Source organism: Lotus japonicus, chromosome 3, assembly GCF_012489685.1.
Source record: "Lotus japonicus ecotype B-129 chromosome 3, LjGifu_v1.2".
In the NCBI taxonomy this organism is placed as follows: domain Eukaryota; kingdom Viridiplantae; phylum Streptophyta; class Magnoliopsida; order Fabales; family Fabaceae; genus Lotus; species Lotus japonicus.
The window spans coordinates 95,146,671-95,171,489 of NC_080043.1; the positions used below are offsets into that span (position 1 = coordinate 95,146,671).

The 24,819-nt window shown below is 37.0% G+C and overlaps 2 protein-coding genes across 3 annotated transcripts; both read left to right on the forward strand.

Moving 5' to 3' along the window:
• Positions 1-1,337: 1,337 nt before the first annotated feature.
• On the forward strand, positions 1,338-21,426 carry LOC130747745 (DDT domain-containing protein PTM). Of its 2 annotated transcripts, XM_057600763.1 has the most exons (11): positions 1,339-3,165; positions 3,255-3,866; positions 4,104-5,190; positions 6,592-6,880; positions 6,992-7,116; positions 14,003-14,460; positions 15,548-15,576; positions 16,650-17,312; positions 17,503-17,705; positions 19,033-19,188; positions 20,763-21,426. In XM_057600763.1, exons 1-10 carry the CDS (start codon positions 1,565-1,567, stop codon positions 19,165-19,167), a joined length of 5,202 nt encoding a protein of 1,733 aa, XP_057456746.1. In that variant the 5' UTR covers positions 1,339-1,564; the 3' UTR covers positions 19,168-19,188; positions 20,763-21,426. The 2 variants fall into 2 exon arrangements, with proteins under 2 accessions (XP_057456747.1, XP_057456746.1); XM_057600764.1 differs by lacking the exon at positions 19,033-19,188 and having other exon boundaries at positions 1,338-3,165.
• A 1,708-nt stretch (positions 21,427-23,134) lies between these two features.
• LOC130747747 (ubiquitin-conjugating enzyme E2 20-like) lies at positions 23,135-24,819 on the forward strand. The gene is made up of 6 exons (XM_057600767.1): positions 23,135-23,420; positions 23,528-23,555; positions 23,908-24,135; positions 24,222-24,285; positions 24,377-24,436; positions 24,529-24,819. Exons 1-6 carry the CDS (start codon positions 23,320-23,322, stop codon positions 24,573-24,575), a joined length of 528 nt encoding a protein of 175 aa, XP_057456750.1. The 5' UTR covers positions 23,135-23,319; the 3' UTR covers positions 24,576-24,819.

Below are 24,819 nucleotides of genomic sequence, written 5' to 3' on the forward strand. Positions count from 1 at the left end.
TAAATATTTTCACCATTCATAAATTAGTTAATTTTTTTAATTAAATTTATGAGTAATTAAATAATTTCAACCTAGCAATAACAAATAGTAATTGATTAATAATAAAATTAGTATATTACTAAAATTAATATTTTTATATTTGTTAATTAATATTATTATTATAAATTATATTAAATATAAATATTAAAATAATTGAATTTAGGGTTAGGGTACTACAAAAGAATCCAAAATTACTATCTTATCCTGTTAGAATAGTTCAATCTTAATGTCCCCCTCGGGATAACTTTTACACATGATTGTCGAGATAAGATAAGAGACAAGTTTGCGTTATCCTATCATAATGACGCAACAAACAACATATTAGAGCTTAATATGATTATAGTATCATATTAGGTTTGTTTATTGTGTCTTTCAAAGGCTCCATTGGACTTTAAGAAGTCCACTCTTGCTCCTTCAACTTCAAAACCTAAAGAAAGTAGTCAAATGTTAAATGCCTCAATCTTTTAGGGAGATGTCACATTGCCTCCTCTTGTCCTGCTTGGAAAACCATGACAATAAAGGACATTGGAGACATTTATAGTTTAGAGTCTTCATCCATTGAGGTAAAGCATCTTGAATATGCCTTAGAGAATAATTTGTTAGTAGTGAGGAGATTACTAGTAAGTGTAGTTAAAGAGAGAGAAGAAACTCATAGAGAATACGTCTTTCACACGAGAAACAAGTCAGACATATATGTTTCTTATAATAGATAACGATAGCTGTGAAAATGTAATTAGTACTAGGTTCATAAATAAACTAAGCTTAGAAACATCTCCGCATCCTAAACCATACAAGCTTCAATAATTTTTTGATCTATAAGATTTAGTTGCGGACAAGCAAGTGTTTTTATAGTAGATAACCATACTAATCGTATCTACAGCAGCGTAACTAAATTTTGTTACTCAAAAATTACAATATTTCTTTTACATTAAAGGATAATTTCATTATTCAACAGGGTCAACATCCAACGAGAAAAGCCGCAAATCTAGCTAAAATGTGTGCTACCATACCATATTGCTCGCTTAACAACATGAACTAAACGAAAAGACCGCGAAAGCATAACACAGTTAAAAACAACATACGCTAAATAGGAAAAATGACGACGATAAATCTTCCGACTATCAAACTATCCGTTTATAGATGACTACTTTCACTAACCTTCCCACACAAAAAATCCATGATCCAATGTAAAAAATGAGTTAGTCATTGGAATCAAATAAAAACCCTTTTTGTGTTTTTAATATTTAAATGATAGAACAATTTATAGTTTGTGAATTGTCAGTGTTCAGTTTATTCTCTCTCCGCACTACTTGGTTTGACCCACTTCCACCTCCATTTGGATTTTGTTATTAACTTCCGCACCCTTTTTCTCTCCCCCTTCTTTCCATTTCCATTTCCATTTCCATTTCTTCACCTTCTTCTTCTGCGTCCAAACCCAAAACCACCAAGGGTTTCGTGTTTCTCTCTTCATTCAGTCACACACCTTCTCTGTTTCCCATCAATTCAATCACAATCGCTGTTTGTGATGGAGTTCGTGGGCAAAACCGTGAAGAAAGAGGTCAAAGGGGTTGGGACTGTTTCTGGAACTGTCAAATCATTCGACCCTTCAACGGGTTTTGTTGAGATCGCTTACGAAAATGGTCATTCTGAGAAGCTTGAATTCTCCGACGTCGCTCCCCTCTTGGAATTTCAACCGGAGGTGGGCAAGGTTAAGCCCAAGGTTGGCCGGAAACCCAAGAAGCGGCGTCGGGTCGAGCGGAAGCAGCGGCAAGGCGCGACGACGGGTTCAGGTAATGCTCTTGCTAGTGATAATTCGGTATCTGAGGGTGATGGGTTTAGTGGGGTGTTGTTGGATGCTGGTGTTTCTGGTAGTGAATTAGGGTGTGTGAATGAGAGTGGCTTGGCTGTTGAAAATGGGAATGGTGGGAATGTTAGTGGTAATGTGAATGGGAGTGTGGAAGAAATTGGGGTTGGAGAGAATTTGAATTTGAATTTGAATGGGGGTGTGTCTGCTAATGGGGATTGTGTTAGAGAAGGGCTTGATTTGAATGGTGAAGTTAATCTGAATAATGGGTGTGGTTCGACTTTTAATGCTGCTGAGGGTAGTTTGGAGAGAAGAGATTGCATTGATCTGAATTTGGTTGTGAATAATGAGGGTGATGTCAATTTCAATGCGGGTTGTTCGGGAGGGGAAGCGTTGCAGGGGGAGGGTAAGTTTGACTTGAATATGGAGGTGTGTGAAGAAGCCAAGGAAGCGCTAGGTGATGCTGATGGAAATGGACATTCTGTGGTAGATGCTAGGATGGGGAAACTCCAAAAGGAAGAGAATAATATTAATTGTAGATCTGTGGAGGATGATGGTGTTCATGGTAATTTAAATCATGTCTCGGATGCTATGAAATTGGGGGAAATTCAGGTTTCAGCTGAGCTTGCAGCTAAAGACTCATCTTTGTGTTTGATTGAGGAAAAGGAAGGTGATGGTGGCAAAGGAGATGCATCAGTGGTTGATTCTCAACAGGTTTCAAATGCTGTTTCTATGGAGGTTCAGCAAATGGATTGCCCTTCTGAAGCTGGTTTTGCTGTAGTTCATGAATACCAAGATGAGCCGGGAAGTCCATGCAAGCAAGGAAGTAGCCGGAGGAAAAGAAGAAAAGTATCAGATAATCTAACAACCACCCCACAGACTGTTATTAGGAGGAGTTCTCGCCGGGCAATAGCTAGAAATCAAGTATCAAGCCCCATATTAGTGCAGGAGACTGATGATCCTTTGTTGTCCTTGGAAACCAGTGCCTTAACAGAAGAAAAACCTTCCATGCCTGGTCCTGAGAAAATCGAGCAATGCAATGTTGTTCCTCTTCCGGAACTGCAATTACCCCCTTCTTCTAAAAATTTGAATTTAGATGACGTTCCTGTTCTTGAACTTTTTTCTGTTTATGCTTGTTTAAGATCATTCAGTACTTTATTATTTTTGAGTCCATTTGAGCTGGAGGATCTTGCAGCGGCACTAAAGTCTGAAAGCCCAAGTATATTATTTGATAGCATTCATGTTTCTATTATGCTAACTCTGAGAAAGCATTTGGAACACCTTTCCAATGAGGGTTGCCAGTCTGCATCTGATTGCTTGAGGTATATTTTATTTCAAATTTTCACTGGCCGTACTACTAATCTATTTGACTGTATTAAGTTCTCCATTTTTATATTTTACATCCACGCAGGAATCTTAACTGGGATTTCTTGGACCTGGTTACATGGCCTATGTTCATGGCCGAGTACCTTCTGATTCACGGCTCAGGGTTTAAAACTTGTTTTGATCTCAAGCAGTTGATGTTTAGAACTGACTACTACAAACAACCTGTAGTTTTGAAGGTTGGAATTCTCCAGCACCTGTGTGATGATATGATTGAAGCAGAAGCCATAAGGTCAGAGCTTAACAGAAGATCTTTGGTAACTGAGACTAGTGCGGGGTTTGATCAGAATATCTATTTTGACACTTGCAAGAAAAAAAGAGCTGAAATGGATATGTCTGGTGGCTCTTGCTTGACTAAGGACATTGTGGATGATACCACTGACTGGAATAGTGATGAATGCTGCCTCTGCAAGATGGATGGGAATTTAATATGCTGTGATGGTTGCCCTGCTGCATTCCACTCAAGGTGTGTGGGAATTACAAGTGATGATCTGCCTGAAGGTGACTGGTATTGCCCTGAGTGTGCAATGGGCACAGACAAGGCTTGGATGAAATCCCGAAGGTCTCTTCGAGGAGCAGAGTTATTAGGGATTGATCTTCATGGCCGTCTTTATTTTTACAGCTGTGATTACCTGTTAGTGTAAGTGTAGTTTTACTATACCTTTTTTTCTGCCTTCCCAATGCTTTGATAAGAAACATATATATATTTTTTACGGGAAACGGCCTATGACTTTCAGTTGGGATTTTAGACTGCTTGCCAGCTTGTCCTACAGTCCCCCCTCCCCCCAAAAAAATGACATGGATGTCTAAACTGTTATGTGATTCTTTTAATCAACTTAGTACGTTCTTACTTTGTTTGCCTGCTTAACCTTTGCAGATCAAACTCATCTGATGAGGGTTCCCTTTTCAATTACTACCACAGAAATGATCTACATGTTGTAATTGAAGCTCTGAAGTCCATGGATTCTTCATATAGAGGCATATTAATGGCTATGTACAAGCATTGGAATACGCCACCTGACTTAAGTGCAGGGGCTAGTAACTTGGGAGTCTTTAATCAAAATTCCGGCAAAAACATGCAAATGTTGGGTGAATATTCTGCTATGCATACATCTGTAGCACCTTTTACTTCATCAGATGCATGTATGGACAAGAATCAGGCTGATTATCAAAGACAGTTGGACAAAACTTCAATAGATAGTCCTTGTAATGCTTCAGAAGGGTCAGCTAATACCACCCAAATGAGATCAGGCATCGAGAATGTTCAAATGAATGGGCTTTGTGTTTCCAGTAGATCTGATGAATCCTTGATTCAGTCAGGAATGCCAGAAAAACATCGTCCCATTGGTGGCAGTTCTTTGACATCTTCTAGCTTAGATGGGGGACATAAAATAGACTTGAGGTCTATAGGTGCTAGCCGTACCCCAAATACAGACAATAAGGATATGTCAGAAGCACCTTGTTGGATTGACTACACCAACTATTACAGCTTTGCTCGAATGGCCTCGTTAGTTGCACAGGAGTTAATGTGTAAGTTACCTGAAAAGATCAATAAGAATGTTGCAATGTCTGAGGAAGAAATAATTTCAGACCAAGCTAAGGCCATTATGAAGAAATCTACCAACTTTTGCTGGCCAAGTATTCAAAACCTAAATGCAGCAGCCCAAAAGGAAAAATGTGGATGGTGCATTTCTTGCAAAGGTGTTAATGATGACAGAGATTGCTTGGTTAATTCTGTGGTGAAGCCTGTTTGTGAATTGTCTAAAAGTAATTCAGGTGGTCTTCAACCCATGAGGATCCAGAATGGACATCTTAGGGAGATTATATGTCAGATTTTCTCTCTTGAGGTTCGATTACGTGGGCTTTTGTTGGGTCCATGGTTAAATTTGCATCAAACTAATATTTGGCATAAGGATCTTTTGAAGACATCTGATTTTGCCGCTGTTAAACGGTTATTGCTTCTTGTAAGGATATACTTTCTCTCTGTCTGTCATTTCTTTTACGCATGGCTATCTCATGTACCGTTTCAAGTTATGATAAACTTGTTTAACATCATTGGTCTTCTCATTTTTGAACTCTTATTTTTTTTTCTTTTCACAATCAGTGGAAATTAAGTAAAAAAATGAAAACCAATTTTTAATCTAAAACCTAAATACAGTTTTATCGTTACACATAAGTGTGTTTTGAGATTTTAATTTGGGATTGTGCCAAAGGTTTTTTCTTGTACTATTTATTAATTGCAAGTTTTTTTTTTCTTTTATGATAAATGAATATATAGATTGAAGAGATAGTGTACATATGAAGGGAAAAAAGATAAAAATCCCCCAAAAAAGAAGAGGTTTATAGTGGCTCAAAGATGCAACAGAGTTGTCCAATCAGTTTGCATGTAATAGAAATTCCCTTTAAACAATCATGAGCAATGCACGAGAGGCCTAAATACTTAGTCCAAAAGGAAATTTTATTATTCAGTTAGTTAGAAACTGAAAAGGACCCACCGGAGAAAACACCATACAACTATATTGTCCATGATCTCTTCTTTGGGTTGGATGAAAGTTTACTAAAATCAAGTAAAGGAATGAGAACTTTGATTTTTTGTAAAATTCTCTCACTCAGTGATGTAGTTCAATGTAGCCTATGGGGTATGACTGTAACATTTGATTATGTTATAATTTGGTTCAACTAGTTTTAGTTTAGCTGTTATAAGCAGCAGAGGAAATCTTGGTAAAAATATTTCTGGATGGCTATGCCTTAACCACTCCTTAACCACTGGTAAATACTTGGGTGGTTAAAAGTTCCTGAATTTGAAACATGCTCAAGAAGAAATTTCTTCTGTCATTTTTTCAGTACTTGGTAATTTTGAGTTGGATCATGATAATTTTTGTTGGCTCTTTCTCAAGTAATTATTGTTATTCAGGCTTTTATTTGTGCTTAATAGGTGTTGGTTATTTGACTTGATTTTTAAGTTGTAGATAGTTTAGTGCCTTGGATCGACTAATGCTTTGTAAGTGATATAGCTGAGTAACAGAAAATAAATAGTCAGTACCAGGTGGGAGTTGGTCTTCATGACACAGACCTCCTAATTCCTAAATATTCATTTCTGTTAATGTAGATTGATTTATGTTTTCTTTTTTTTTCTTCCTGTTTTTCTCACTTTATGCTTATTTATGATGCCTTTGTGACCAATGAATTATGTTATAAAATCGCTAGATCTCAACTCTCAAGTCAAAATTACTTGTGACAAAAGAAACACCTCTTTAATAGCTAGCTGGATAATCATCTAGCTTTTGGGATTACATTGTTCTCTGGCTCAGTTGTCCTTAATATTTGTACTTGAATGTCTGACAGTTTAAGTTTGAATTCTGCAGCTGGAATCCAATTTGAGGCATCTTGCCTTTTCAGCAGATTGGTTAAAGCATGTGGATTCTGTTACTACTACGGGATCAGCTACTCATATCGTGGTCAGTTCATCACGCACTTCTTCAAGGCATAGTATTGGAAGGAAAAGGGCTAGGTATTCAGATGTTGAATCCAGCTCATCTTCAAGCACAGCTAGTGGTTTGGGAATGTATTGGTGGAGAGGTGGCAGGCTATCCCGAAAATTGTTTAATTGCAAGGTTTTGCCTCGCTCCTTGGTTACCAAGGCTGCTAGACAAGGTCTGCAGATTTTCTCTCTCATGTATCATTGATGGTGGTTGTGTTAGGAGCGTATCATTTTTATCATTTTATGATTATTTTGAATTTATTTGGAAGTTTGAAATTATGCAGCTGGGTGTATGAAGATACCGGGCGTTTTATATCTTGAGAATTCAGATTTTGCAAGGAGAAGCAGATATGTTACCTGGCGAGCTGCTGTCGAGATGTCTACAAATGTTGAGCAGCTTGCTTTACAGGTATGATTACCAGGCTTGCTGAATGCCATTGCACTGGTTTACATCGGTAGTTGGTGCCCAGCCATATGCAATCTTTAATCAGATATTGTAGTTTGATATCAGGAATTATTATTAAGTTTCTTTGTAGAAAATTAACATTTATCAGTCTCATAGAGAAAAGAGGGGAAGTACCAATAGGAGGAGGATCAGATATTGTTTATAATGCAATTAAGTTGTCTATTCTCCCCTCCCAAGGACCGCAGTTGTTCATATATTGATCAAATTTGATAAAAACTGAAAAAGTTGATTCTAAAGCAAAAACTGAAAATATGAAAAACAAAAGACTGCGATATAGGAACAAAAAGAAAGTTGAGATCATTAGTTGAACAGGAATAACATTACCTATAACATGAGATTGCAGTCAGTTGATTAGATAATTGGCTGTTAAAACTGTTTCTCCCTGGTATGAACTTGGAAGTGTCCTGTGAAACAGTTATACTCGAGCATCTTCAAGAAGGTAGCATTTTTTCTTCTAGCAAACCCATTTTGTTTTGGAGGGGTCATCTACACATGTAAACTCATGATTCATGAATGATGCCATGCTCTAGTGAACTTTGAGAGATTTTGATTAGTGTGTTCCTTTTCATTGTCTGAGCGCGACCGCTTAATATTCATTCTTGGCTTGTACCATCTGCATCTGATATGATTGAATGAATAGTTAAGGTACTTCTGATTTATCTTTTCATAAAATCATTCCAGTTACTCTAGTACAATCATCAATAAATGTAACAAACCATCTCGTGCCAGAAATATTAGAAGAGGGAGTAGGCCCCTAAACATCACAATGAATAACATCAAATGGTTCAGCATTTTTATTAGAACTTAGAGAAAATGCTGTGCGATGGTGTTTGGCAAACTTAAGAAACTCTTGAGAAAACAAATATTGAAATATTGACAAGTAAAGTAAATGTTGGATACCTTAGATGCTTGTTGTTAGATATCTTGTAACTACGTAGGATATCTTTTATTAATTGTAAATAGGTAGCATAATCATGTAATTAGGGAAATAGGATATTTTGTATTTATTGTGCCTTTATAGTACCTATTATATTTAATGAACTCTGTTGTGTAGTTGAAACACACAGACTCACCAAATTCCTCGTCTCTTTCTTGTCATTCAACACATGTGCTGAAGCCAAACTTGAAAGGCATATGACCTGGACTTTGGATGATGTCAGGAAAGTAGCACCTTCGGACTTGGAGTTGGGAATCCTCACGCTTGGTGCCAATGATTCTCTCTAGAAAAAAATAAGGATAGGAAAGTAGCAGTAGCACCTTCTGACCACGATGTTCTTGAGTCCGTTCTATTTATGAGTTATTATTATGGCCCTCCCTTTCCTTTAGCAACTCCAATCAGTCTCCCTGTGGCAATTGTAAGGAGGAAGGAAGTTCAATGGTACGAGATGCATGTTTCTCAAGTGAGGAATTATAAGACAAAATCTTCGAGATGAAATCATTGGAATGTCTTGTGATAGAAGCACTTGAGTCGATAACCCATACATGCTCGGAGATTGTGTTATAGACAATAAAGGGTAGAGAACAAAAGGCATTACAATTCCTAGATAGAGAACAAGATCCAGAAAGATTGCTAAGGGACTAAACGATGGGTAAGCAGACGTTCCAACTTTTCTTCACTTGGCTGCGTGCTCAGTATCCACCTTTGTCGGCTCATCAGTGGGTGTAGAATTTATAGTAGTGGCTATTAGAGAATACCAAGTGTGACTCAAAGAAGTTCCACATTGTGTAGATTCGCAAGTGTACAATAGTAGTATATATGTTAAAGGGCACACACACCTATTGTCTTAAGTGGCTTAAGGTTTTGTGGTGTGTGTGAATGTAACTTAAGTTTTAACATGGTATCACAGCCCTTGCCTAATGGCTCATGATCCGCAAAAACAAAAAAACCTGGAAAAAAAAGTCGGCTAAAAATGAGAAAAAAGTAAAAAAAAAAACAAGTCATATATAGGCCTCTAAGACTCAAGAACATAAGTCTAACACCTGATGACGTTCCGCTGAGTACAAGCACAAACAAAGCAATCTGAGACCCAGACGAAGGAGCACAAGTCCAACGCCCTCTGATGTTCCCGCTGGAGTACAAGCCCAGGCAGAAAAAGAAGCCATAAGGCCTCTGAGACTCGAGCGAACGAGTACAAGCCCAAGCAGAGAAGAGCCGTAAGGCCTCTGAGACTCAAACAAATGAGTACAAGCCCAGGCAAGAAGGAAGAAGAAAAAGGAGTCCCACTTGAAGGGGTAGTATTAGAGAATACCAAGTGTGACTCAAAGAAGTCCCACATCGTGTAGATTAGCAAGTGTACAATAGTATATACGTTAGCACACACAAATATTGCCCTAAGTAGCTTAGCTTAAGGTTTTGTGCTGAGTGGATGTGATAGGATGAACAGTGCTCGTGAACAGTAGCAGCAGTAGCAGTTAGATTGCAGTTAGAAAGTTATTATTTAATTATATGTTGGGGTAGTTATTGGGTTAGTTATTATTAGTTATTTACATCAGTTTATGTTAGTTATGTTCTATCAAAACTGCCTAGGGGTGGTTATTAAATTTCTGGTTATAAATAGGAGTTGTGGCTGTTAGTTTAGACATTCAGAAATTCAGAAGTAGTGTTATGGTGGGAGAGGTCTGGACTCTCAAATTCCAGAATTAGGAGAGGCTGGCTCTCGAAAACCAGTGCTTGTATAATTATTCAAATAATATAATTCGGTTCCTATCAATTTGGTATCAGAGCACCATCCAGGTGCTGTGGTGCAATTGAATCGTGAAGAAATGGAGAAGAAGACAGCAATTAAGAAGAGGGAAGGTAAGGCGTTTCCAACCTTTGATGGTAAAGAGGCTTACTGGTGGTTGATCAAAGTGGAGCAGCACTGTGAGGCCATGGAAATGGCTGGAGAGAAGAAGTTCTCGGAGGCTGAGATGGCTTTGACGGGAGATGCTTTCTTCTGGTGGTATTTCTGGAAAAGAAGAAACCAGAATGCAAAATGGTGGGATTTTGTGAAGGCTTTACTGAAGAAATTCCAACCAGAAATGGATCCTGACATACCAGTATATGTTAAAGATTCTAGAGAGGAAGAAAGCCCAAGGATAAATGAAGTCTTGGAGAATGCAAGAGAAGGCCATTTAGTAGAATCAAAATCAGAGATGATAGAGACCACAGTAGAGGCGGAGAAATCCTTAACCTTTGAGATGCAAAGACCCAATCTTGAAGCAGAGGTTGTAAGAAGAGGGGATGGGGTGAGTCTTGGACCCCGGTGGAGAAAGCATCGGAAGATCCATCAACAACCGAAGACGATGAAGAGACGCAAGTCTCTAAATAAGGAAGGGGAGCCAAGACAAAGGAATGGAATGTGGGTTAAATGTCTTTCAGGGATCAAGCATCTTCCACCACAGGCGCTGAACAGACTGCAACACTTTGCATCTGCAGGGATGACCTTGATGAAAAAGGGGAAGACGGGAACGAAACGGGCCGCGTTAAGTGGTTTGACCAACTTCAAACAGTGGGATCCAGGAGGTATTTTTCAGAGTTAAACTCCAGAAGTGTTGATTAAAACTGCAGAACATTTGGAGCAGCCAACCTACATTCAAGGAGCATTGCCTACTTCCCACCTTGAGGACAAGGTGGATCTTTTAGGGCGGGGTATTGATAGGATGAACAGTGCTCGTGAACAGTAGCAGCAGTAGCAGTTAGATTGCAGTTAGAAAGTTATTATTTAATTATATGTTGGGGTAGTTATTGGGTTAGTTATTATTAGTTATTTACATCAGTTTATGTTAGTTATGTTCTATCAAAACTGCCTAGGGGTGGTTATTAAATTTCTGGTTATAAATAGGAGTTGTGGCTGTTAGTTTAGACATTCAGAAATTCAGAAGTAGTGTTATGGTGGGAGAGGTCTGGACTCTCAAATTCCAGAATTAGGAGAGGCTGGCTCTCGAAAACCAGTGCTTGTATAATTATTCAAATAATATAATTCGGTTCCTATCAGGATGTAACTTAAATTCTAAGAATGGCATGTGCTTGACTCTGTTGTACATGCTTATATCCTCCAGTTCTGCTCAAGGATCCGTACCTTTCCATGAAGTTTAAAGAAATTCTCGTAGGTATTACCTGTTCTCTTGCCTGCGAGTACCGTGATTCTAGCAGCAGATGAACCTGCCCATGGTTGTTGGTATGTCTCTGGTCACTAATACAACACAATGAAAGTTATGGAGATGGGCAAGGGCCTAAAAGACTGCAATGAAGGCAGTGAAGATTTGCCACAATGAAGGCGGCTTTGACTTTTTAGCAGCAGTGTCTCCTAGATCGGGAGCTTTAATATCAACTTGAAAGAAAGGAAAAAATAATTTTAATAATTGATTTGGTAGAAATTACACACTAATTTGTAGACCCATTGTACATAAATCTTATTTAGAAATAATAAAGGTAAAAAGAATAAAATCTTTCTTATTAACTATCCCGATGTTAAGCTGTATATACAGCATTTAGTTTTCTTATTACTAAGGAAGAGAAATACTAAAACCCTATAACCGATCGATCTAATTCACTTGGTTTATATTGGACTGGATTGGATTGAATTTAAATTTAGAAACAAACTGATCAAATAATAGGATAAGAAAACTGATTGAATTGGATTGGATGACTTTTCCCAAAAACCAATCCAATTCATTCCGTGACCTCATGTAAATAATGGAAAACTCCATTAAAACAGCCATGAGCTAGGATGACAGACAAGCCATTAATAATACAATCCTTATCCCAAAGGAAAGCTAGGGGCTCAAAGATGCTGCTAAAACGCAAGTGATTCTGCTTTGGCCATATGAGTGAGAATATTATTATCAATCCCAAATGACAGTGCACAATGTTGTCAAGATCGGGATCTTAGGATTGGGGGAGGGGGGGTGAAAGATCATAAATTTTGGATTGGATCCTAAGATCCTGCTAGAAATACAAAATTATACTTAAAACATAAACATATGCATATAAAGAACATAGATAAGGAAAATCACATTCGTAAGTCGTAATATAATATTTTCATTCATAACATAAATCTAATGCTAAAAAATCCAAAAGAACATAATCTAAGTGTCCAACTCTACTAAACTACTACTCAAGAAATAGAACAAAGTAGCTGAGAAACAATGTAGTGTAGGGAGTCAGGGAACATAATCAGCACCAGGTGAAAACAGAGCTCGAACTTCAACACGTAACACAACAACATTGAAACTGAAGAAAACAGCATTGGAGTGAAGCTGCCCGTGCAAGAACACAAGAGTACAGAGGAGAAACAAGGTCGAGGAGGATTGTGCAGCCTTAACCAGCTGCACACACTCAAACACAGAGAAACACACAAAACGGTGATAGAGAGGCAAGGTTGAAGAAAATAATTGATTTTTGGTTTCAATGCAACATGCGTGTTATTTGCATTCTGAAATGGGTCAAAACAGATCATCCAATTCGTGACCTGAAAACCCTACAAGTGTGGGATCGGAACCTATGTGCGATTCTACGAATTTATGCAAAACACCGCGATCCCATTGGTTGTTGATCCTACACGTGATACTGATTGGAGAGCAGCACTTGAATCATCAGATTGTGCGATCTACCAATCGAGATAGCGAATTTAACAACATTGATCATGCGTAGTGGCTGACCCTAAAAGTACTATAATGGCATAGCATATAGCCATATAGCAAGATGGCCACTATGTTAAATTTGTTTACACAGTTTAGGAATACAAGAAATTAGCAAAGAACCAACTGAGAAAAAAATGTAAAAGACAGAGTCGTCGAAGGGTCACACATCGGCAGGTCAGTTGGTCACTCGATGGGTTAGCATTGGACAGAGCAAGAAGCAAAGATGTGCAAAGTGATGTTTTCTACAGCGAAAACCCTTTCCAGCTCATCTTCGAAGCAAAATACCAAAATGCCCTAATGTTAACTTTTGGAGGGCATTTTGAGTTATCGTCCCTCCTATCCTTTGGCTGCCAGATGGTGCCAGGACGCCCATACGTTAAACTGCAACACTATGCAGCTACCAGGAGTTGCCAGGAGCTGTTATATGCTGTAACGGTGCTATTGACTCCCCAATGTGGGAGAATTGCAAAAAAAGCAAAATGGTTATTAAGAATTTGGCTTCTTATTGGGGGTGCCCAATATTCATTCTGCTCATCATTTTTTTTTATATGGATGGGGCCTACGAATCTGCAGCATGGTTATTCATTTTATTCTGACCATAATCCAAAATTTTAATGCACAGTAGAATATATATATTTGGAGAAGGTGCTATGTGGGGTGGGGCCTACGAATCTGCAGCATGGTTATTCATATTATTCCTGTTAATTACTTTCTAAACACAGATATTGATTGTTGAGGGAATTTTTATATTTGTCAAAAACCGCTCCCCTTTAGAGAAAGAGTGAGAAACTGAAAATGAGACTTTATGTCTGCATTCAAAAGATTAAGGGGGGAGTAGAGAGAGAGAGAGAGAGAGAGAGATACAACTGCTGAAAGAGAAGAATTAGAAAATAGAAAATAGAAATTAGAAATTAGAATGTTGTCATCCAGTAGAATGCGATCCCAAATTGAACATGAGTAATTGTTTTATCTCATTTTAAGTCGAGTTAGAATGTCAATTCTGTTGAAGTGAAACCCAAAAAGAGCATGGGAAATAAAGCGATATATGCAAATGTGTTCAAATCATGAACAATGTATACATGACTTTATCCAATATTACTCTCTGGGATTTCATAACTGGTAGAGGCGGATGAACTAATTGTATTCTTGTTTTATGAAATAACTATCTCTTGTAATCCATGATAAACTATGTCATGTTTTTCAGGTTAGAGAGCTTTATTCATACATAAGGTGGCATGACGTGGAGAATGACCATCCTCTACATGTGTTGGACAAGGAATCTAGAAAATCAGTCAGGCTGTTCAAAAAAGTAATTGTACGCAGGAAGTGCACTAACGGGCAATCTGTGAAATACCTCCTTGATTTTGGTAAGAGAAGAGCTATTCCAGATATTGTTAGTAAACATGGATCTTTGTTGGAAGAATCCTCCAGTGATAGGAAAAAATATTGGCTGGATGAGCCTTATGTTCCCTTGCATCTTTTAAAGAATTTTGAGGAAAAAAGAATTGCCCGCAAGTCTGATGATAAGAAACTTGGAAATATTCTCGAGATTGGTAGAATAAAGAGGGTTCCTCAACAAAGGGGATTTTCATATTTGTTTTCTAAAATGGAAAGATCTGATTGTCATCAGTGTGGGCATTGCAAAAAGGATGTTCCAATCAGGTATGTGAAGTATTAAGTATTAATTTTTCTAGATGATACTTCTTTTGTTAATATTTTATCATTCATGATACTTTTTGGTTTAGTTTAGTTCCGCCTGAGATTCATGTTTCCTTATGCTACAGATTGTATTCCTTTCTGTCTGGTAATTAAAGGTGAGAAAACGACAATGATATCAATATTCATTGCCCAAATATCCTCCCAAAATATGAAATGTGACCATAATTCAATCATGGATATTCATGGTAGTAGAATCATTATATGGAAAATCTAATGTTGCCATTGCAATTATTTTAGGTTTTCAGGTAAACGAACTTCAATGCATGCATATCTATGATAAGATATTATTGTTGGGTAGTAGAATAGTTAAAGATATAAGGAGTTAGTATATAAACTGGATTTTATAAAAAAAAAAAATTGGGTTTTCTCTGAGATATGAGTCAAATCAAAAAGCTTTTCTGTTGATTTATTGAGTGGATTAAATATTAGCAACAGCTAGGATATGGTTGTATTGAGATTGTCTTCTTGTATCTTAATTGATCATGATGAATTTCTCTCCATTTTTCGTGTAGACAGAATCAATTATACGTTGTAGTTTGAGTTGAACCACTATAATTTGATCAATTAGAGTAATTGAAGGATTGAGCGTCATCCTTTCTTGAACTTATTTTTACCTCTTAATGAATTCTCATTTTATCAACATATATGTATGTATGTTTGGGGAGCTTTGGCGCAACGGTAAAAAGTTGCTGCCATGTGACTGAGGTTATGGGCTCACGTCCTGGAAACAACCTCTTTGTGTAATAAAATAAGGTAAGGCTGCGTACAATAGGCCATGTGGTCGGACCCTTCCCCGGATCTCGCGCATAGCGGGAGCTCTAATGCACCGTCTGCCCTTTGATATGTATGTATGTATGTCTCTGTGGCCAAAGTACGCCTCCGAGAGACTTGGACTCTTGTTTTATGCATCTTTATATCTTTTGTTTGTTAATTGCCATAAATGAAGATTGGAGTGCAGTGATATATTTCTGCTTTATTAAGTACTTAATTTGTAACTGATAAATATATTTTTATTTCTTTGATTTCGCAGGGAAGCTGTGAGTTGCCTTTATTGCAAAGGTGTGTTTTTGTCTTCGAATCAGGGCTTTTGTTTCCTCATTAACTTTTATTTGCACCTGGTGAATGTTTTATTTGTTTCACATTTTTTTCGCCTTTTACATAGATTAAATGACACCACAATGTCCATCCTAACATGGACAAATGTTTAACACTAATTGTTAACGAGTGCTGATAGGGTAGTACCTTACAAATTGGAGGTAATAAAGAAGGTTTTTTACTTTATAGACTTGTGCTTCATTGAGGCATGCGACCCATTTATCCTTTCCCCTGGATACCAGAAGAACTTAGTGTTTCAGGATTCCTTGTGCTTATTAGTGTTCTTCCATGCACTAGCACAATCACCTCCCAACAGATCACTAAATCACTCTGGTCTCTGTCCAGAAAATGAGAAATAGAAGTTCCCCATAAAAATGGTCTATGCAAGAGATCAGGGAATGGGCCAGCTAATGATCAGGCCCAAATGAGCTCGAGAACCTGTTGAGTGAAGTTAGAAGTTTGTTACAGGCTGTTGGTATGGTTTGTAAGAAATCTGTTAGAGATTGTAAAAGAGGCTTTAGGCTATATTAGGCCTAGGCTGGTAGAGAGTAGGGGTCTTGTGTCTGTTAATCTCTGATTGTTAGGAGGGTCAGGACCTTTCAAATTATTCCGGAGAGCTAGTACTTCATCTCAGTCTGCACCCACACGGAAACAGCACTGAGAAACTCTCCTTTCTCAATCATTTCTCTCAATTTCTCAACGAACTTGATTATTTGATCTGTATTCATCTGTAATGGACCTCTTAATGTAATAAGCCAAGGGTAATACCTTTTTTATGTCAGTTTTACTATGAACTATTGTGTTTTTTCAGTTTTACTGTATTTGATAATTCTGTGATGGAAGCTAAAAGTTCTTGTGCAACTTGTTTCTCATGGGCAATAGTTTGTGTGTGTATGCATTGATAAGTTAGTTTAGTATTTGTTTATGCTGATGTTTGATGCTTCTTCATTTTTTAATAATTTTTAATATTGGGTATTCATATTTTTCATGAAACTGTATTTTCACTTCAATGTCTGATTGTCATATTTAATTGGTAGGATATTTCCACAAGAGGCATGTCAAGAAATCTGGTGGTACGATAACTGCTGCAAGCACATATTCATGTCACAAATGCCAGGACGGGGTGCTTATAAAGACTAAAACTAATAGAAGGAAAGTTGATTCGAAACTGAAGAAGATTGAATCACAGAAATGTAAAACGATCTCTTTAGTTTGTAAACCGGTGAACCTTAAAGGCACTAAAAAAGCATCAAGTAAGGTGCAACATGTGAGATCTCGAACTAATAAGAAAATCCCATCAAGTATACCTCTTCGTCGTTCTACTAGGAAGGCTAAATCCTTGTATATGAAAAGTCAAATGATTGGAGGACGTAAAAAAGGAACACAGAGTAAAAAGAATGTGGGACGTAAAAAGGGAAAGCAAAGTAAAAACAAGAAGGTGACCTGTCAGAAGTCCATGGAAACTGGCAAATGGAAGAAGTTGGTAGTAACTTCTAAACGTAAGCGAACCGGTTACAGTTACTGGCTTAATGGTCTTTGGCTGTCGAGAAAGCCAAATGATGAACGAGTAATGCTGTTTAAAGAGAAAAAGCATGTTGTCTCTTCCAAAGATTTTTCTGGCTCCCGTGACCGTCCTAAATGCTGCCTTTGCTGTGGAGATGGATGCACGTTAAATTATATTGCTTGTGAAATCTGTGGAGGTATCTTCTCTTCTGTTTGTTTTTCTTCCTGTGCTAGGGGATGAGTATGTGAAGGAGAGGCTAGTTCATGTTACAAGTTAACAAAATAATATTCTAAATGCCTGTATTATCATTTGATAGCCTGTTTCTTTTTGTTGTTGCCTTTTGAACATACATCAAAACATAATTTGAACACACTGTATTAATGCAGAGTGGTTTCATGGAGATGCATTTGGGCTCACTGTAGAAAATGTAGGACAACTTATTGGATTTAGGTGCCATGTATGTCGTGATAGGGATGCTCCGATCTGCCCCCATATGAACAGTAGTGCATTGTCTCTCCCAAAAAACAATGCTGCTAATGGGTCTGCCGAGGAATTATCTAGTCCTGTTTCTCTCCAACCTGTGAATGAGGTATATTTACATCTTCTAAATCTGTATTGTTGATTGACGTGGAGAATGAAATGATAAATTTGCGCTTTTGTCACTTGAGCAAATTATGCACTTTTTGATTGTTTAGTCATTAGTGTCTAGTGTTTATGTTGTAACTTCTACTGCACATGGGTACTTTCCCTAACATTAAAAAACATTTATTAGTAATTCAACCATATTCGTAAGAGGATTTGATGTTTGGCTTGGCTATGGATTTTGCTTTAGCATCGAATTCAATTAATTACTATGGTCTAAGCCATTGGGGAGAATTGTATCTGCTTGTATTGGTTTGATTTCAATCATACACGAGAATGTTCGTTTTTTGGGGTAGATAGAATGCATGCTAGGTTCAAATGAAGAAGTGAAGTATGGAGTTTCTCTGAGGATGTTGACATCTGCAGAATCATACTATTGTAAATAGCATTATTATAGGATAGAAGATTTTGATTCATAACTTTTTTTCTTCTCCTTCGCATATCATCATTATATTCTGTATTTATTAGGAAAAAATCTAATGCCCTTGCTTCGTGATTAACATTTATTAGGATTCATGAGCTAGAGTTTATAAATATTAGAGCTTTTAATTCGTAAATTATAACTCAAAAAAATTTGGATTTTTTAGCCCTTTCAAGTTGGTATCAATATTCTTGATTTTGGAGACTATGCTTTCGTGCAACAAGTCAACAACTCTAGCAGCCTTCATTGCAGCCGTCTTAGACTACTCGAACACCTTTGTGCTTCATGCTTCCAAAGGAATGCAGATCACCATTGATAGCTCTTTCCGCAATCAATTGCCGGGAGGAGCGCCTTTCTTATCGGCCCATAACTGAAAACCCATGGCCATCAGATCTTCTACACGCTCACACGCTGCTTTTGCATCACCATACTAGCAGGGTATGACGATGTGTTTGTCTGTTGTTTTAGTCAATGCTAGTGCCTTCTGCCTTGCCGTAGCCAGTTTGACCATGATAAGACCTTCTTTGTTCCAACCGGGAACCGTTTGCCACCTATTTTGCTTTGTTTTTCATTGTCACCACATCCCAAATCAATGTATCAGCACCTTCTAGCCCTGTTTTAGTGTTCTATGGAGCCATCCTTCACTGTTGACCTTTCATTTCCATTCAACCTTCATTTTGATGAGAAATCTACCCTTTTTAAACCTTGGCTATATCCTCAAAGTCGTATTGTCTATGTCTCTGTGGCTGTCACCTTTCATGAAATATTGTCGTTTTACACTACTCCTTGGCTTTAAGAGGATAATAGTCTTGAATCTGAATCTCTTGAGTCATCACTCTTTCCTCTTATGCAGGATTTGGCAGCATCTTCTTGCACTATTCCTGAGGACGACACTACTTATGTGGACCATGCACCGATACACGCCACAAATCAAAATAGATATAGCTACCGGTATCAAAGACGGCGAAAACCCGATGTGGTCCAATAACATCTTTCATTTGAATAAGAGGTGAGTATATATAATTTTGAGCCTTTGGACAATCCTTTAGATAACAACTATGAACCTAATCTTGATGATTTGTTGATTGCTTTGAGAAAAGGTGGGCGACCTCCAATAAACGTATCTACGATAGACTTTGATACCATCGTTTCCTATTTACAATGATTACGCTACATAATTACAATTCATACAAGATATCCTACCAATTTATGAGATGTCTAACACTCCCCCTCAAGCTGGAGCATATAGTCAGTCATATGCACCAAGCTATTGCATTTATAACTAATTCTAGGACCTCTCAAAAACTTAGTAATGACATTTGCAAATTGATTGTTTGATTTGACAAAGCTATTTGTGATGTCCTCTGATATGAACTTCTCTCTAATAAAATGACTATCTATCTCAATGTGTTTGGTCCTATCATGAAGTTCAGGGTTTTAGGCAATATGTAGGGTTCCCTGGCTATCTCAAATGTGTGTAATCTGTGTAGTGCTCCCAAATCTTATCTCTTTAAGTAACTATTTGAGCCACATGAGCTCATAGGTGGCAGAGTCCATGGCTCGATACTATGCTTCTGCACTTGACCTTGCCACTTCAATTTATTTCTTGCCTTTCTAGGAAATCAAGTTCTCACCAATGAAAATGCAGTTGCCAGTAGTAGATCTCGTCTGTAGGCCCTATATGCATTAGAGTAGCATATAACTCGGTGCACATTGTTAGTAGGAAATCAAGACCTTTGTTTTCATACTAGAGACCGTTTCCTAGAACTCCGTTAATATATTTTAGAATGCCAATTACAACATCCTGATGTCCTTCACATGGTGAGTTAAGAAACAGACTAACCAGACTCACTACAAAGGAAATTTTTGGACAGTGACAGTGGGGTAGTTAAGTTTCCCAATTAGTCTTCTGTATCTCTCTAGATCTTAGAGTAGCTTCCCCTATCCTGGCATAAGGTTAGCACTTTAGTCCATTAAAGTGTCAATAGGTTTAGCATTCATCAATCTTGTTCCCTCCAAGATCTCCATCGCATATTTTCTCAGAGAAATCACAACACCATGCTTGGATTGTCCCAAGAAATAACAAAGATGCTGCCTTACTTGTGTGACGTCATGTTGATCATTCCCTGTTCTAACAATCTCGTCAACACAACCATGTGATTCAGATCTGGTTTCAATCACCTGCCTCATGGTGGTTTTATTTGTATTCCTCAGTTGCAGGCAAACCTATCTTTAATTTGACGATGCTGCTGTTAAGAAAAAGTTAGTTCATTTTTCAGATGATTTAGAGTTTGTTGTTGATGATTTCTTGTTAGGACGCAATATTGAAAAATTTGCAGTTCCCTCTTCCTTTGAAAAAGACAACATCTTTGGTAGTTTTTATATCAGTTATGCTTTAAATAATTGAAGTGAAGTCTTCACTTGTAGTTGCAGATCCCATGCAATTAAATACTGTTGGCAGTCATGAATGCTATTTTCAATTTAAATAGCATGCCTACTTACTGATTGTACGTTATGTCAACCTACCATCTTCAGTTATTCATTTTAGGTACCCAATCTTATACTTGGTTATCTTCATTTCAGGTTTGATGATTTGCGTTGAAAGGACTTGGTTGAACATCAGATGCCAGCTTCTTGTGGGGTTGTTTTTCTTCCTGCAGGATTTGGTGGCAAATGTAGAATTTACTTTCAAAAAAAGTTCTCATACTTGGCGGTAGGAGTAATGATTGGTTATCAGGCATCTGCTCTAGTGCCTTCTGTTTCAACGTTCATAAAAAGGGAAGAAGAATAATGAAACAACAAGAATGGCATTGGCGGCGCACAAAGGCTGAAGATAATTGTAATCAGGACACAGATAGAGTTCATACATCATTGCATTCATGATTGCTATTCTAACCCATCAGCATTCATTGTAGCAGCATTCTTTAATTTAGGGTTTTTTAGATTTTTTCTACCCCTGAACTTATTCTCTGAAGTCTTTCAAATTAAACTCTTTCGCCAGGAAGGAAGGGAGTAGTATATAAATCATAGCAGAGTTTGGTAAATAGATTTTTTTTTGCAATCGCAGATAGCAAATAGACCATTGCTGTGTAATAGGATTTTTTTTTTCGGTAGTCCCCAATTACCAAAGAAGTTTAAAGTGACAGCATTTTTCTATTTAAATTCAAACAGGAAAATTATGGACTAACCATACTGGTGTCATCAATTTATGTTGTGAAGGAGTACTTAAGACCCTAGATTTTTCCCATGTTTTTGAAGGTTTGTTGTATTCTTCCCATATTTACAAAGTTAACTGGTATGGTATGTGCATCAATTGCACATGCAGCGGAGTCCAAGGTACCCTCAGTATAATAACGCATATTGTTATAGTACAATGCTCCATTGCATCTCTAAACGGGACTCAAGTGTGGATTCAGTTTTTTTTATTCCCAATTTTGTTTTTTCGAAAATTGATTGTACCGTATTAGAAAATAATTTTAAGGGGTTAAATATGTTTTTAGTTCTGACTTGTATATCCAAATCTGAAATGATTCGCTAAAAAAATTTGTATAATTTTTTTTTCTTTGAAAAATATTTTGTTTTAAAATGGTTTTTATAATGTCATAAAACTTATGTAACTTTTTTTCCTCAATCATCAGCACATATGGCAACCCTAGTCAGATGGAGGTTGTCAATGTTGATTTTTCACATCAGTTTTATTCCTTTAAAATTCTTTCTGATCTTTTTTAGTCATTCTCTTCGCTCTTCTTCCGCTTCTCCTCAACCTTCACGTATCCTTAATGTCAACTATTTTCGAAGAAATAGTAGACATAAATAAAAGTGACAGCTTAAAGGGTAATATGTGATTGATTAAATATCATTCTCACTTTTCCTATTATTCTCATTTCGTTTTCTCTCATTTCAAACAACTTGAAAAACTTCCTATTTTTTTCTTATATTCTTTCCTTTTATGTTTTTTCTTCTTATATAACATGACCTCATCAAAACCACATTCACAAAGGGGGTTAAACAATAAGGGGGTTCTGATGGGGTCATATTATGTTGATTTTGGATATGGTGGAAGCTGGTTTGAAGGTGGTTATGGAGTTTGAAGATGGGAGACAAGGAAGATGGTTGATGTGAATTACGTTAATTTAGGGATTCATATTAGGTTTAGCTTAATGGTGATGAAGTTAGCTATAAAAAAAGGAAGAAAAGTGGAGGGTTGTTATTTTATGGGCAGTGTAGTAGAGGGGGGAAGCGAATGATTGAATAGAACTTTGAATGACTAACATTGATATGAAAGCCCACATGGACAAACTATATCACACTTGAATTCCCCCATGGGCGGGTAACTAAGTATAATTTGTACGGGTTGGACTCCTCTCACTTAAGAGAGTAAGTTAAATCACTACGATCATCGATTGAGTTTAATAGTAGGTAATCACTATTAATGGCTGTTGATGACCTATAAGTCAAATCTAAATGTTACCACAAAAGCATTATGACATCACATATAAAAAATTCAAGTCCACTTTTATATTCGTGTGTATTAGTTAGAGGTTAAAATCATACTTAACGTGATTAATAAATAAATGTTACCATTTTAAAATTTAAAATATTTTTGTAAATTGATGGGCATTGCCCCGGTATCCTCTGACAATGAGAGAGTTCAGTATCTTACAGTTCATTCTTTAAATTATAAAGTACTAAGTTGTAAATTTTTTAAAAAACATTACAATTAAGATCATGGGAAAACAAAATAAAAGGTATGGTACCATTCCATTTTAAATAGGTACCAAAGAAATTGATTGTCTTGTAATGTAAAAGCAGAGAAAAAAAAAAGGTTGGGTTATTTTGACTTTTGACTCCTCTTTTTCATACTACTAGCCGTTGTGATGTTCCCTATTCTGGCCTCCTTGCAACGTTCATATTATTTGAATTGAGCTTGTGTGATCAAAATCCACAACGGCTACTGCAACGTTAAAAACCCAAACCAAACCCCTTCATCATTCACCATCAGTCACAATCCCGCTGCAGTTTTCAATTTCCCATCTTCTCAATCTTTCTTCTTTTCTCAAAGGAGGAAGATTACTGCGCTCATCAACAAACCCTAAAATCTCTATCTGTCTCTTGAATCATCTCTTCTTTTTGATTGATTATGGCTGCCAATACTGAAACTGCTCAACCCAACATTGTTGCTCCTGCAAAGAAGCCTCTTCCCGCTGCTAAGAACGTTGATTCTCAATCTGTTCTCAAAAGGTTAGGTTTCTCAATTCATATATTCATTTCTTGTAAATCTCTCAACAATTGATTGTTTTCTAACTCTCTATCTCTTGTTTTGTGTTTTATTGCTTTGTATTCAACAGGCTGCAATCTGAATTGATGGCTTTGATGGTAAGAAAACATATCTCCACTATTTTCTACTTCATAACAAAACTATCATTTGGTAGTCATAGCATGTTAGGATCGCTTGAGATACTATAGAATCACTTTTGGCTAAAAGCTATAAACATGTTTCGAATTTTATGCGAATTGTGAAACCAAACATCCCATTGAACCTTTGAGGCATTTTAAATTTTCTGTAACAAAATTAACATTTGGCAATAAATACAGTGGTAGCATGTTAAATAGGTCCTGAATTCTACGATTTTTGTGCAAGTTTGGATTCTCTTATGTAATTGTGACAGTCATGAAGCTAATTCAATTGGAAAGTGTGCTAATGTTGGCTTCTTTTTGTGACTGGCAGATGAGTGGAGATTCTGACATATCTGCTTTTCCTGAGGAGGACAACATTTTCATCTGGAAAGGAACAATCAAAGGAAGCAAAGAAACCGTTTTTGAAGGCACTGAGTACAAGTTATCCCTTTCATTTCCAAATGATTATCCTTTTAAGGCTCCCAAAGTCAAGTTTGAAACAACTTGCTTCCATCCCAATGTTGATGTCCAAGGCAACATATGCTTGGACATACTTCAGGTAATGTGAAAATCATGACATTTGGTAAAGCAATTGTTCTTCTTCCTTTGGTATTGGATACTGATTTTAATCTTTGGTAATTGTAGGATAAGTGGTCCTCTGCATATGATGTGAGGACAATTCTGTTATCCATCCAAAGTCTGCTTGGAGGTAACAATTTTAATAGCTTACTTTGATGCTCTCACAATTTTTTTTTCCTTTTCATTTATCTAATTGTTTTTTACCTTTTATCTCAATTTAGAGCCAAATATTAGTTCACCACTAAATCCACAAGCAGCACAGCTTTGGGGCAATCAAGAAGGTAAACAAATATTAATAATCTTCATGATATAATCGTTGAATGTATGTAAGAGTGTGAAATGACTCGTATCATTTTTGTGCTGTGTTTTGCAGAATACAGGAAGATGGTGGAGAAGTTGTGCAAATTTCAAGATGCTTAGAACATAGGAATTCATCAATCTTGTTGTAGAAGGGCTATTTTTTTTTCTGTCATGCTTTGGGAAAGAGAAAGGATGAACCCAATTTATTTTTGGGTGTTCCATTTATTCCTTGTCAGATGGGTCCTTCTACTAGATTCTTCTTACAGTCATGATATTGTTTTTCCTCCTCATTCAAAGTGATTTTGGATTATGTTGACTTAAGAGTTGTTATGTTTTGGATTTATAAGAGTTGTTATTTTTTGAA